This window comes from Plasmodium relictum, assembly GCF_900005765.1.
Source record: "Plasmodium relictum strain SGS1 genome assembly, chromosome: 10".
NCBI classification, from domain to species: Eukaryota; Apicomplexa; class Aconoidasida; order Haemosporida; family Plasmodiidae; genus Plasmodium; species Plasmodium relictum.
In genome coordinates this window covers 790909-807261 of record NC_041688.1, presented here as the reverse complement: position 1 = coordinate 807261, position 16353 = coordinate 790909, and the positions used below count along the sequence as shown (strand labels likewise).

Here is a 16353-nt window from a genome sequence, read left to right as displayed (position 1 = left end):
TATATTTTTAAATATTACATGCATATGATTATAAAATTTTTTTATTAAATAACAAAATAAAAAGATAACAATTATATTAATTTTTATTAAAAAGCAAAATGTATAAAAAAAAAAAGATGACATTAAATAATTGAGTAAATACACTCAAGTATATTTGTATGTGTATAATAATACTTTTTCTTATTGTATATGTATAATATTCGTAGTGTTAAAATATTACAATACTAAAAAAATACATATATATATAATGGTATTTTTATCACGCACATTCACTAATTCCATATCACTAAAATAATATTATAGTAAATATGCTTAGCTAAATACGTACATTTATATATATTAGTATTTTTTCTTACTACATAAGCATGTAATATTATAATAATTTAAAGCACTGTTCTATATTTTTTTCTTCCTTTACTTTCAATTATATTTTGCAGCCAAACGTGCGCAGGCTTCTATAGAAATTAAAATCATTTTCTTTAATTTTTCTGGGTTTAATTCTACCTCAAAATTTCCTTCATTCCATTGAAGTGGAGCACCATCAATAATGAAGATTCCTCCAACTTTTACTTTTCTTAAACTTCCAATAACCATAACGGTTGCCATTTCCATATCATTAATGCCTACATGAGCCTTTTCATATAATGCGAATTGATTTGGTATTACTTGATGCTTATAGTATAAATCTGAAGTTAAGCACATTCCTGTAAAAACAGATTCATTTAGTTCATGTGCACTTTTTAATAATGTATCATAAACTTCAAAATCAGCAACAGCAGGAAAATCTGAATTTACCAACAAATGGGAAAGTCTATCCTCTCTAACGGCTGAATGAGCAATAAAAATGTCCCCTCTATTCATTTCTTTTGGCTGAAGAGTTCCACATGATCCTGCTCTAATTATTATTTTAACTCCAATATTAATTAATTCTTCTACACATATTGCACAACCAGCAGAACCAATACCATGGCTTACACATAAAAACTTCTGGCCTTTATAGTGGCATTCAGCACTTTTATATTCTCTATTATAATACAAATCTACGTAAGAGTCACATAACAATTTTATTTTATCAACTCTCCCTGGATCACCAACGATTAAAGCAACAGAACAGTAATGTTCTTTTGATAATTTTATATGCCTTTCAGCATTCTCCATTTTATATAAATTTTTTAAAGAGAAATTCAAAAAATATAAACTTTATAAAATTTACAGTTTAAAAAAAAAAACTATCTATAAATTTATTTAAAAAAAAAAATTCTTAGTTTTCTCTGATAAAAATGCATAAGCATGTATATTTAAAGAAATAATATATTTTAATTTTAACTATTATATTAAAGTAAAAACCTTAAGATATAATTGCAGTTGAAATTATGAAAGTTAATTTATTATAACAGTGTATGATTTATAAATAAAATAAGAAAATGAAAAATAAAAAGATAAAATTTATTAAAGTCACTGAAGGTGGAATTTAAAAAATATAAAAATATAAATTTTAATTTTATAAAATAAAAAAAAAAAAAAAAAAAATAAATATTATCTGCAGAATACTATATATCAAAAATTATAAATCTACATTTTAGATATATGTATATATATAATGTGCTTATTCCACTAAAAAAATAGCTGTTTTAATGATCCAATAAACCATATTTTATATTAAAACAAGATCTAAAGAAATTTTAATTCCATAATGAATGTTCATAAATTAGAAATTCGTAATCACTCTTTTTTTTATTTATAAATAAAATTAAAAAGTTGAAATTTCATGTATTATTTGACACCATTTTTTTATTCAGAATCAAAGATTTTATCTGTATAAAAAATACATACATCAAACCCCTTTAATACTCTAGTATTTATATTTTATAGAAAAAAAACTCTATTCAGCTCCCATTTTAAATATCATATACGTTAAAATAAACTTATAAACATTATTATTAAAATTCAATAAATAAGATTATATATTAATAATTCAAACTCAAAAATACTATTTTAAGACTATTTCATAATTTTTATTTATAATCAAAAATAATGCTATTATTTAAAAGGAATAAATTAATTTAAAAAAGATAATGCGCTGAATTTCAATGATTTACCTGCATTTTTATATACAATATGATTTAATCTTAGCTTAAAAAAATTAAATATATTATAAAAAAAGTTTGATTGAATAATATTACTTTTTTAAAAATTATATTTCTTAAATTTTTAAGTTCTGAATATTTTTTTTTATGTTATCGATTTTTATATTTTAAAAAATTAAAAAAAAAATAAAGAAAAAAAGGAATAATTTCTCGAATTAGTACAATTTTTTTTTTTTTATTGTGAAATGAAAATTTCAAATTGAACGATGATTAAAAACATTTTCCCCTCAATTTGTAAATGAAACATATTAATTTTTATCTTTCATATATACCTTTTTAATAATTTCTTGTAAAATGATATACTGTAGTTTATTAGACATAACATCTAAAAAAAAAAAAATTATATTGAAATAAATTATAACAAATTTAAGAAAATTAATAAATGGTGTTGTATGGATGAAAAATAAATAATTTTTTAGTTCATTAATTTATATTAAAAAATCCTTCTGCAACATAATATATTTCTTGGTATTACTATTTTCAACTTTTTTAAGTTCCTACGCTTGTTATAAAAATTATTGTAAAAGATAATTTATAAAAAAAAAATAACAAATTATAAAAAATGATTCGTTTATCCTCTTTTGTATCCACAATTTTTTGTTAAAGTTTATTTGAAATTTTTTTTTTTAAATATATAAAAATATTCAAAAGAAAAAAAAATTGAAATCAATAAATATGTATATAGGGGTATTATCTGATGAAATTGATAATGATTTTGATTTGAAGAATGATTCTAAATTTGGAGGTGATCCACTGTGGTTATGTGGAAAAGAACCAAAAAATATTCATTTGAAATGTACCACATGTAAAAAGGATTTAATGTTTTTATTTCAATTGTCAACATCATATAACGAATACATAAGAGTAATATATATATTTTGTTGTATGAATAATGCTAAATGTAACATGGATAAGAGGAATTGGGTTTGTATTAAAGCAAAAAAAAAGTTATTAGATAACTCTGAAAATAATGAAATAGAAGATAATAATTTAAATAAGCTTGAAGTACGTTCAGAAAAAAATATAAAAATGAATAGTGTGTACAACTCTGTATCCTTAAATAGCAAGAAAGAAAACGAAAAGAATATGTTTAGTCTCTCTGGTGAAAATACTAAAAAGGAAGATACAATTCTAGAAAAAATAAATTGTAGAGAAGAAAAACTAATTGACTGGAATTCCTTATTTTCAAATAATATCAAGGATAAAAAATCGAATGTTTCTCTTTTTAGTAATTCCATAAATCAAAGCTTAAACAACATCAGTCAGAAAAATAAAAATGATCACAATACGAGCTTCAGTAATGTGAATGCATATGAAACTTACCATAACGAATATTATGAATTAATAAATTCCAAGACTATTTTTGATAACAAAAATGAATTAAACAAATGCGATGCAACGAATGATGAAAATATAAAAATTATACATAGTAATAATTTTAAACTTCCCAGCTATTACATATGTTTATTAGAAGAGGATGAAGAATATGGCAAAGATTATTTATATGAAAAAGCTAAGAAAATGCATGAGGCATATGAGCGTAATACGCATATTTTAGAACAGGAAGAACTCATAAATAAGGGAAATGATGACATAGATAATAATGAAGAAAGTTTTGAGAATGATTTTAATGGATGTGTAAAATTTTATTCAAGTTTAAGTAAAAATTATAACCAAATTTTAAGATATTCATACAAAGGTAAGTTTTTATATATGTACAAGCAAACAAAGAATTATATAAAGAATAAAGATATGACATGTAAACATTGCAAAAGCAAGTTAGTGTTTGAATTACAATTGTTTTCTACTTTTATATACCAGATAGAAAAAAAACTTGAAAAGAAAAAGAATAATTTTTTAAAAAATATTATGAATAATTTTAGTGTAGGAAACATAATGATATTTACTTGTGAAATGGACTGTGTTAATATAGATGATAAATATTCATTTGAGCATATTGAACTGGAAATTTTTTAGATATAAATAAAAAATATATTTCTTACATTAAATTTTTGTCTAATTAAAAAAAAAGGTGGGCATAAATAATAAAAAATATTTTAATTGTAATTATTTTTTTTTTTAGTTTAAAAATATATTACTGAATAAAAGTTTAATAATATATATATATATATATATATGCACATAAACGGAAATTTAAAAAAAAAATATACATATAAATATTTATACAAAAAGAACAGGCGTAATTTTTATGGAAAAATGCATCATTATAATTACAAATATATAAAAAAAATTATTTTCTCATATATATTTTTTTTTTTAACAACTTATAGTTTATATGATACAATAAAATTTTCTAATTTTTATTTTATTTTTATTCTCAGATTATTTCTTTTTTTTTTTCCCTTAGTACTATATTTAAAATTTTTGTTAAAAACAGAAATTTTTTGTAGCAAACATGGCCCATGGAAATTTAAGTCTTAAGCTTCTATTAAATATTTTTTCTATTGGTATCTCAAATTTTTTACAAAAAGCAACAGTTATTCGTGGATCCATATAATTTATTTTAGAAGTTCCTAAAGCAATAGTTTTATTATCATCTCTTACTTTCATTTGATTTTGTAATAGTTCTACCTTTTTTATAAGGGCAATTAACTTTTTTTTACAAGATTCTTCTTTCATATTATCTTTTACTTTATTTGGTCTTAAAGTTCCATCTAAAGTAACTACCTTCGAAACAAAGACAAATTTTTTATCTTTACTTTTTTTTAAATGCTGTAAATATTTTTTATATTCCTTAATGTCCTCGTTATAAACTTCTATTTGCTTTTTTATTTTCGACATTGCTGTGTCATGTTGCTTTGGAATACTTCTCTGATGATTACATAAAATAGCAACTTCTCTATTAGCATTATTGAAAAAATTAATAAGTTCATTAACATCAGAAACATCTACTTCTATTGGAGAATTCTTATCTTCCTCATTAGTTTCTTTTAGTAAGTTACCAGATGCATTTTCATTATTTTCTTTTTCTTCATTGTTTTTATTTTTTTCATTTAATGTTGAATCACTAATATCACTTAGTATACTTAATGAAGTAGTCCTTTGCGTCAATTTCCTTTTTTTTTTTTTGTGTAAATCAGTATCACATGAATATAATGAATATTTTGATTTTCCATTTGTCTCTTTTATTCTTTTTAATTGTTGATCAAGAGTATATGAAGCATTGTAAGTACGAAAAACCTTTGCCGATAATGTAGGCATAATTTCTTTCAAATATTCATTTAATTTTGAACAGTTTATCTGATCAAACACTCCTTCATCCTTACTTTTATTTTTACAAAATGTTATTATATTAATATATGCCTGTTTATCAATTTTTACGGTGTTAAAATATCGAATACTATCTTTTCCTAAAAAGTCCAATGTTATATAGCAATCTTCTGCTTTAATATCATCCAAATTTTTCGGTAATGGTCTTTTATTGGATTTATCATCATTTGCATCATTTTTACTTTCATTTTTAATTGGTACATCATGGGCAAAACTAATGTGCTCAACTCTTAAACTACAACAACCTACGGTGTCTGCTTCTTCGTCTATGTCTTTTTCACCCCCTACTCTTAAGGCCAAAAAATCTATTAAATAAACGGCTGTACCTAGTTGTTTATCAATAATATTTTTATTGCTCATTTTATTTCTATAATCCTCTCTAATTTTATGAACACAAGATTTTAACTTTCTTGCATTTTCATATTTTAGAAGATCTTTATAGCCTTTAAATTTAGATTGAGCAGATAAAAATGTATATTTAATTTGATCATTAATACTGTCTTTGTAATAAGCTAACCATGTTACTTTATTATCGTGGTAGGTATCTCCCCAATTATGTCCACACATATTATCGTAAAGTCGTGGAACAGGAGCATCTTTACTCACATTAATTACTACATCTTCAGGAAAAATTCTTTTTTTTAATAAACCTTGTTTAGGATGTTCTCCTCTCCCCCTGAATAATCCTGGCGGCTCAGCTTTGTTACTCGAAATTTTTTCACGAATCCAATCAACCAATGCATATGTGTAAGGTAATTCCTTTTCTATTCTAATTTTTTTTTCTTCCTCCTTTTCTTCTTTTGTTCTATTTAATTTTTCCTCCCTTAATTTGACTAAATGATCTTTAATGGGCATAAAATCTATAAATTTAAAGTTCGATATGTCTCCTTTTTTAAGCTTATTCTCATTTTCTTGTCTTATAATATTATCTTTCTCTAGACTATTTATAAAGGTTTTAAAAAAATTTAATATAAATTTTTCTTTTGTGCAGTAATCTGTACCAATAACACTACACCAATACGTTGCTAATTCTTCTGCTTTCGCATTTAATTCTGTTTTAATACTTTTATAAAAAATAGGAATATTGTGCTGTACATACGGAGGTGAAAATATAATTCCTCTATGTTCTAAATATTGCCATTGCGTATCAGTTTGATCATCTATTTTTTCCCACCATCTATTTATTGGTTCAAAATTTTCTTCAGACTTTTTAAGTAACTTTTTAGGTTTTTTAGTTGTCTCTTTTTTTATTTTTCCTAGTTGTTTTTTTTCATCTTTAATTAATTTACATTTTTCGTCAATAATTTTTTCTTCCTTGACATTTGTTTTATTTTTTTCTAATTTTTCTTTTTCGTTGTTTTTATTGCTATTACTAGATTTAAATTTTTCACTATTTTCATCAACAAAATTATATAAATTATCTTTTTTATTAATTATGCTTTCATTTGAATAATTATACATATCATTTTTATCACATTTTAATTCATTTGTCTCAATACAATCATTATTCTCCTTTACGTTTATTTTATTATCATCATTAACTCCTTTTTCACAATTAAATTCTTCATTTCGGATACCTCTTATTTGTCCAGAGTCATCTAATTTATCATCACAAAATTTTTTCTTAATTTGATTAATTAATATGTCATCATCTGACGTACTACCACTTCTTCCATTATTTTCACTTATTTCCATTTTATGGAAAGAACAATAATTAAAATTATAAACTATTTAAAATGGAAATGTTTACAAATACAATTATATTATCAAAAGTTTTAAAAAACTATTTTATTCAAGATTAATAATTTTCTTTATCCTTCATATGTTTCCATAAAATTTCACAAATACAAATAAACACAATACATAAATAATGTACCAATTCTAAATATTAAAAATAATTCATCGAACAAAAAAGGTTATGAATAAAATTTTAATTAAAAATATCAAAGTTCGTATATAATTTATTACATAAAAAAGTGAAGGTGTAAAAAAATAATTAAAAGATACTGAGAAGTAATTGTTATAAATTGTTACATTCTATCCATTCTTTTTCTTTGTTTATTTTTTCTTCCTTTTTTCTCCATATATGTTAATTTTTTATATATATAAATTTTTAAATAAAAAAAAATTATATTTTTTTTAAAGTTTTTTGAAATATAATTCCATTCTTTCTAATAAATAAAAACAAAATGAAATACAATATACATTTATTTATATATAAAAAAAATAAAAGAAAAAAATCTTCAAAATTAAATATTTTTCTTCTTATTAGTTCATTTTACATGAAAAAATAAAATTATTTTTTCTTTCTTTTTACTAGCACAATAAAAAATATATATATATAATAAAAATAAAATAAAACGAAGCAAAAATATAATAAAAATAAAAAGTTCAATTAAAAATCCTATTATCTTTGTATTTAAAAGATGAAATGTGTAATTTTTAAAAATTTATTTTTTAGCAGTAAGTCGGCTTTAATTTTAAAACTAATCTCTTTCTGAATTTAATATAAAGTTTTTAAAATGTCTTTTAAAATTATTTTAGTCGTATATAATATTTTATTTTATTTTGTATATTAGTTGGATTTTTACATAATAAAACAATAGAATTCTTAATAATAATGACAAATAATTTTATATAAAAAAAAAAAAAATATATTAGAAACAAGATGACAATAAACATATGACAGGTAAATCAAATATGTTAAATATAATCTAATATTAAAATCAACACCCGTTTTTAATTTATGTTTCTATTTTAAACAATATAAACACTTATATACCCACATTTAAAAAAGTATAATAAAATTTTGTTTCTTTTAATGCTTATTTTATACATTTTTTTTTTTTTGTGTATTTTAACAAAATCGTAGAAATAAAAAAAAATGTTGCACACTACGCATAATAATATCTAAAAACTTTAAACGTTATAAAAATCATAATTTAGTAAGAAATGAGAAATATATTTTTTTTTTTTATTATTATTCCATAAAATTTTTTTTTACAATAATATTTTACATATTATTTGTACCTTTTTTGCAAGCATTTTTTTTATTTTTCAAAATAATTCTTATTTTTTCTTAATAAAAATTAAATTGTAATTTTCCATTAAAGAATTTTTGCAAATGACAATATTTTTAAATAAATGAAATTTTTTGAAAACATAATTTTAAATATTTTTATATTTAAAATTAAATGAAATTTTTGATTTATTAAGAAAATACATTTATAAGACATATTCAAAATATATTTTTATTATTTTTTGTTACTAAACATATTTTTATATATTTAGTAAATTACTGCAAAATTTTTATTTTTGCAACTCTCATTTATTCCAAAATATGTCTATTTTTAGTTTACAGATATATTCTTTTCACTTTACACTGAAAAATAATGAAACAAATATATAAAATGTGAATTTTATATATCAAAAAGAAAAGGCAAAAAGATCAAGTATTTCTATGTCTCTTCAAAATGTTTAAAGTAACATATAGTTTTTTCTTCCCCTGTTAAAAATTACTCATAATATTTAAAATGTAACTGTAGTAAAATATAATATGTAGTGTGCAATAATTTTAATAGAAATAATACTTTTACTTCTGAGTAGTGCTTAAAAATATGTGATAAATTTTCCCCTCTATCATAATTTTTAAATTTTATGTGATAATTATTTTTAAGCAAATTCTTTTCTATATAATATTACTAAAAAGCATATAAAGAAATATATATATAATCAAAGCTAAATAATAATTTTAAAGATTATGTAAAAAATAAATATATAAAAATTCTCCCCTTAATATTCATCTCATATTCTTAGTTCAGGTTTATACACGTAATGTAAGAAAGAGTTGACCTTTACTGTAAAAATAGAATAATAGATGGTTTAATAAAGATTTTTCTAAATAAAAATTAGTATATCATTTAAAATCTTTACTTTATAAAGTTACCATTTCATATTTGTTTACCATATTTTTTAATAGTAATTATTATTTTATACTTTAGAAAATTTTAATTTTAAAAATTGTTTTGTAAAAGGAAAAATAAATTACAAGAAATAATGAGCAAAAAACAAGATAAGATAATTTCTTTTTTTATATATTTAACTATTAATTAATAACTTTCAATGATTTATAAAAAAAAAAAACACTGAATTTTCTTTGAAGCCATAGCTAGTATAGTAAATATTCTACAAAATTTTCTTTCTATAACTATTATGCATATATATAAATGGTAATATATACATACATTCTATTAGATAAATAAAAGTGATATTTATTAGTACGATTAACTTATAGGCAATATTACTTTACTTCCACATTTTAAAAGATAAAACCAATGAATTTATGAATAAAAAAGACTAATGATAATACAATAATAATTTTGTTTTTTTATTAAAAGAGTTATTCATAATTTGAATTATATATATTTAATGTAAACATTAACTATTCATATAGTGTATTGTAAGTCAAACTTTAAATTTTATTTAAAATATAAAAACATATGATTTTATTGCAATACATAATATAATTTGCATTATCAACATAGTTTTCTCAAATTAAGAAAAACATGTTTTTGTCTGAATAATTATCTCATAGCAAATAAATTTAGAACTTTTTTTTAAAACATATTTTTTTAAGTTTTCTAAAAATGGAAAAAACAAGTTTACAGTAAGAAATACAAATATATTTTTTTCATTTATTTATGGAAATATTTTTTTTCTTAAATATATTATTTAATAATGGAAAAATTTTATCATATAAACATTTTTTGTTTGAACCAAATGTATTTTTATTCTCTTTATATTAAATATTAGACACACTATTTTCTTTTAAGATTATAAGTAAATAAAAACTTTTAATAATTTTAAAAACAAAAAATAAATACTTTAAGAAAAATAATCATAAAAAATAAATAAATAATTAAAAAAAAAAGGTAATTTATTCATTATATTTTTAAACTCTTCCTTTTTATAAGCATTATATTAAATGGAGTAATTTAAGAAATATTAACACTCCATTATTTATTTTATTAATGATTTTGTAAGATATAATTTATTTTTCATATATTAATTGAAATTTAAAAGAAATTTTTATATTTTTACTCTCAAGCCATAAGCAGATATGAGGTACTTTGTGATTAAGTGAAAAAAGCATTAAGTGGTAACTATAAATCTTTTGATGTAAAAATTTTTTTTGATTATAAAATTTTTCAAAAATAAAAGATATAGTGTTCCATTATTTTTTGTTATTTATTTATAGCAATCATATATTTTAATAAAAAAACTTTCTATTCAAATTAATAAACAATAGTATATTATAACTTTATGAAACATAAAAACGTGTAATAATTTTAAAATTAATCATTCAATTTTAATTAACATAAAGCATGTAAAATGAAAATACTTATTTTACAATTCTTAATATTATATTTACCAAAGTAATATAAAATTTAGTAATTTTATAAGTATATTTTATAATTAAATTTTTATTTTCATATCAATAATTTTTTGCAAACATTTTCATAAGTCAGGATGGCCGAGTGGTCTAAGGCGCAGCGTTTAGGCCGCTGTCCGTAAGGGCGTGGGTTCGAACCCCACTCCTGACATTCCCAAATAAATTATATAAAGAATTTTATAAGAATTTATATAGAAATAATTAAGATATTTTAAGTTTATCCATTTATACACATTTCTTTACCTATACAAGAACCTTTTAAAATTTGTTCACTTTTTTTCAGTTGTTTTATGACTTATGATGACTTCTTATGAGATATGAAAAGTGATCAACCCATTTTTTTGTCTATATATTAATATCCCATAAATTATTTTAAAAATTAAACCATATCCTTAACATAATTTTCTCTTTTTACCTATAACTCGTAGTTTACTATAACATGAACGTATATCCTTTTTATCCTTAAAAATTCGTTTATTAGTAACTAATGAAAATTATTAGAAATATTTTAATAATTTTGAAAATGTTAATTATTAGCAAACTTTTTAAATTTCTTTTTCTCTCAAAATTTAATATAATTCAAGAAAAATGACAAATATAAATAGATTATATTTATTAAAAACTTAATATCAATGAGCAATTATAACTGACAAAAAATGTTATTGTAAATTTTTATATTTATTTTACTTTTATATTATATTTGCCTTTATATAGTTTCTTTTATATTGATCTTTAAATATATTTTCCTTTAATTAAAAAGTTTTGTATAAGTAAAAAATCAGTTTACCAATGTTGAGTAAATTTAAAACATTACAAAATTGAGAAAAAAATAAACGTGTATTAGATGCTTAAAAATAAATATTTCTTCAATAAAATATTTAATTAAATTGATTATGTTAAAGCAATTTTTGTCTAAAATTATTATGACATAATGTAATATTTTTGGTAACATAAAAAACTTCTTAACGAAACTTTATTTTAATTCATTTCATTCCTTTATATAAAATATTTCCAATTTAAATATTTTTTGACAATTTTGATCGAGCTTGTTATGTAGTAAAATATAATGTAGCAAATAAAAAATATATTTGTTAATATATTGTGATGTCTCTAGTCACTATACATTTACTCCAATAAAAAATTTTCTTTGGATATGGATATCTTTTTTCTTTCGTATTTTTCGAGAAAAATTATAATTTATCTCTAAAGTTTCCTATGTATTATTAGAAAAATATCTTTATATTGTAATAAAATTGAATTTAAATAATAAAAAAATGTTTTTTTCAAAAATTGCTTTATAAAAATGTTGAATTTTATTCGAGCATTTGTTTCGCATTATTTTTACATATTTACATAGGAAAAAATATTATTAGATGAAAAAAAAATGCAATAAATGTAATAAAATATATATTATGTTTTAAAGTATATAATTTATTTTGTAGCATTAAATATTTTATGCTTTTTTCAAATGAAAACACGAAAACAAAATTTCTTCATACTATCAAAGAAAATAAAATACCTCCATAACAGTCTAATGTATAATGAAAAGTAAAATAAATTAAGATACATAACATCTGAAAGCTGTGTAAACAATAATATATTGTAAATTATTATTAACTTTTAAGTTTTATTATTTTGTCATCTTTAATATATTAAATATTGCTTTCTTAGTCTTTTTTTATTAAATTACTTAGAAGTTATATTTCAAGTTTAAAATGTTATCTTAATTATACTAGGTAAATCATATAATATGATTTACAAAAATACTAAATGAAAATTAAAATTTCTTTTTTCTTTTTCTATTATTTCTATTATTCTATTTTTCTAAAACAATAAACGATATTTAAATATCTCATTCTTACGTCATAATTTTTAGGTATTATAAGCTAATATTTTTAATGTATAAAAAGATGGACAATAAAAAATGTATTAATGATTGATCTAATCAAAATTTATTTATTTTCATATTTTCAGTTCTCAATATAATTTCATTATTTTTTTTTTATTTTTTACGAATTACCTAAAATGAAACTATAATATTTTTTATTCTAATAATATATAAAAAAAAAAGAATTTAATAGCATTATATTTTATTAATCAAATTTTGATAACTTACATCTAATATAAAATGGACAAAGACATATTATTTTGTTAAAAATATTAATCTAGTACACGGTAAAGCTGTACAAGTAATTATTTTCTTGTATCTATGACTTTCAATTTTATTTTAAAATATGGATCTTTTCTTTGCTCATCTTTTTAGATTAATTAAAATTTTTCAAAACTACAAAAGTCATATTATCATTATGTGTTCTTGTATTATTATATATATATATATATTTATAAATAATTTATAAAAACATCTCATAATTTAGTCAAATATATAAATCAAATTTTTCTAGTATACCAAAAAATTGTATATGCTACTATCTTAAAAAAATGATAAAAATAAAAAATAATACTAAAAAAAATGTTTTCTATAATTTTTATGATAAAATAAGATTTGTAAATTGTTCATTTATTAAACGATTTTTATTTTGTTATTTATATTTATATTTCGTTTCTCTTATTAAATATTAAAAGGCAAAATTAATACTATATATGTCTATCATGTATGCTATATCTTTCAAATACTTTAATAATATATGTTATTTTGTGTATTTTTTATATTAAAAGTAATTATATATTATTTTTCCTTTAAAAAAATGTTTTTTTATATACATATAACAAAATTTATAAACAAAATAGAAATTTATGACTAAAATCAAAAAAAGAAAAATGAAGAAAAATCAGTTCACTGTCAATCTAAGGATAAAGGTTCTCTCCATTTTTAATTATTATAATAATATAATTTTTGATTTTTCTAAGATATTCAATGGGATTTGTACCATGTTTTTTTAGGTTTTAAATTAGTGATTGTCATAAATACTAAATATTAATAAAAAGCTTTCTTGAAACTAATTTTTAAATGTTGAAATTTTTTCTTGTAATATTAAGTATTATTTAAAAATGAATGTAGCATAGTATTCAAATTGTTTGGGTTATATTTCTTAAAATATATAGATAACATAATGCAAAAATGTTAAATTAATATACATTTGTACGTACAACATTAAATAAAGATATAATATTAAGAATAGAAAGATTTAATATTTCAATACTTATATGTTTAAAGAAAACGATTCGTATCTTTGATTCAATGATAAGGGAGAAATTTAATGAAAAATAAAAATTGATATTCTCTTATATGAAAATAACATAACAAATATAAATTGAAACAATAATTATTAATAATGAAACAGAACGAAGAAAAAAAATTTTTTAATGAAACGTAATTATGATTAATATTTTTTATATAATTTAAAATATATAATTATTTTTGTTTATTTTCACTAGTATAAAGTATTGCAGGTTTATAGTTCTATAATGTTAACTATATTGTCATTTCCTAAAAAATTTTGATATAAAAGATTGCATGAGTGCCATGCGAATATTTTTAAAATTATACATAAAAATTTACGAAAATTACATAAATAAAATTCTTGCTATGTTTATAAATAATACATCAGCGTTTCTATTTTAATTCCTCTATTTTTTTAAGTTATAAAATTTATATTGATTTATTAGTTTAAATATTAAGCTAGATTACCACAATATTCTAGTGAAGTTTTATCTTCAGTTTTCATTAAAAATACGATAATTCCAGAAAAAATACTTTTAGATTACCAAAAATTTACAAATCTATATTTTTTAAATAATTCTTGGATATTTCTAAAATATCATAATGCTTAGTTTCCAGAAACATTCATAAAAGAGTTTTATTTTTTATTTATACTATTGTTCTATAGAGTAAATAAGACACATAATTGTATAAACTATTTTATACTATCACAATAATACATATATCAATAATTCATTTTTGAAAAAAAAATACATAATAAATCAACATGTTTATAACTTCAATGAAATTTTATAAAGAATTATCTTATCTATTTTTATAAATTTTAAATAAGACTTATATAATATCAACTACTGATATAAAAGAAGCTGAATATCATGAAATTATGTTATATATAAAAATCAATAGTTAAAAGTATGTACAAATTTACATAAAATATTAGAGTAAAAAAAAAATTACCAGTAATTCTAAATTTTATGTAATAAAAATAATTTACTGTATAATGGACAAAAAAAGAAAAAGGGGAACACAAAATTAAATCAACAAAAAAATTGTGTAATTCATATTTTATTAAAAATTAAGAAATAATTATATAAAAGTACTAATAATACTAAAGCAAAAAAAATTTTAATTTAATTAGGAACTGATTTACATATAATACGTTAAAGCATTATTGTTTAAATAGTACATTGATGAAATTGCCGAATTTTAATTCATAAAAAAAATAAGTCTTCTGTACTTATGACAAACAAAATTAAAAAAATTATTATACGAAGAATATATATATAATGAATAAATACAAATAAATGATTAAAAAGTAAAAATGAAGTATTTAAATATGCAAAAGCTATAAATATAAAAAAAAAAAATTAAATAACCTTATTTTACTATATACATCTAATGAACACAAATCATATTAATAAAAAGTGAGAATGCAAACACATAAGTTAGATTAAAAAATAATTAAAGATTTAAGGAGAAATAGCATTAAATTACATTTACATTAAAATGTATTCTAAAATTAAAAAAATAATTAACAATTATGTTAAAAATAAATTGAGATAAAAAAAATAGAACTGAAATAAAAAAAAATAAAGTGGGAACAATAAATAGTATATTCAACTAATAAAAATATAAATTTTCATATATATCAGTAATATATAACTGAATAACTGAATATTTCGATAAAATAAAAATAATTAACACATGAATTAAAAAATATACATTAATTAAAATAAATATCCTATTATCTAAGAATTTGATAAAAGTAAAATTTCATAAATAATATTAAAATAAAAAAACAATATATATTTAAATGAGATTAATAAATATAAATAAATTAATTAAAATTATATAAATTTAAATAAATATATTAAAAAAATTATTAAATTAATCCATTATTAATAAATAAATTTTTAAAAAAAATGCACAAATTTATTTTAAATTCTACTTAAATTAAAAATATAAAATAATTAAATTTAATTAGAATAAAAAAGTTAAGACAAATAATTCTTTAATACGATTTAATAATACATATGGCGATAATTAATAAAAATATTAAACATATGCATTTAAATCCTAAATAAATTACCTTATTTATAAATTAATTTTATTTACTTATAGCAATAAATAAATAAATAAATTAAAAACAAATAAACAAAAAATAAATACATAATATAATATAGTTATATAAGATAAATTAAATTAATAATATGTATAATATATTAAATAAATAAATAAATTTAATTAAATCATTTATTAATATATTAAATCAAATAAATTAA

The 16353-nt window shown here is 19.0% G+C and overlaps 3 protein-coding genes and 1 non-coding gene across 4 annotated transcripts; 2 read left to right on the top strand and 2 right to left on the bottom strand.

Annotated features, from left to right (window-relative positions):
- Positions 1–420: 420 nt before the first annotated feature.
- PRELSG_1022000 (purine nucleoside phosphorylase, putative) lies at positions 421–1158 on the bottom strand (the record flags this gene model as incomplete). The annotated part of the gene is made up of 1 exon (XM_028677149.1): positions 421–1158. The coding sequence occupies one exon, from the start codon at positions 1156–1158 to the stop codon at positions 421–423; it is 738 nt and encodes a 245-aa protein (XP_028533567.1).
- A 1664-nt stretch (positions 1159–2822) lies between these two features.
- Positions 2823–4124, top strand: PRELSG_1021900 (conserved Plasmodium protein, unknown function; the record flags this gene model as incomplete). The annotated part of the gene is made up of 1 exon (XM_028677148.1): positions 2823–4124. One exon carries the CDS (start codon positions 2823–2825, stop codon positions 4122–4124), a length of 1302 nt encoding a protein of 433 aa, XP_028533566.1.
- A 411-nt stretch (positions 4125–4535) lies between these two features.
- On the bottom strand, positions 4536–7133 carry PRELSG_1021800 (topoisomerase I, putative; the record flags this gene model as incomplete). The annotated part of the gene is made up of 1 exon (XM_028677147.1): positions 4536–7133. One exon carries the CDS (start codon positions 7131–7133, stop codon positions 4536–4538), a length of 2598 nt encoding a protein of 865 aa, XP_028533565.1.
- Positions 7134–10961: 3828 nt separating this feature from the next.
- Positions 10962–11041, top strand: PRELSG_1021700. The gene has a single exon. It is a non-coding gene; the product is annotated as a tRNA-Leu (tRNA).
- Positions 11042–16353: the final 5312 nt, after the last annotated feature.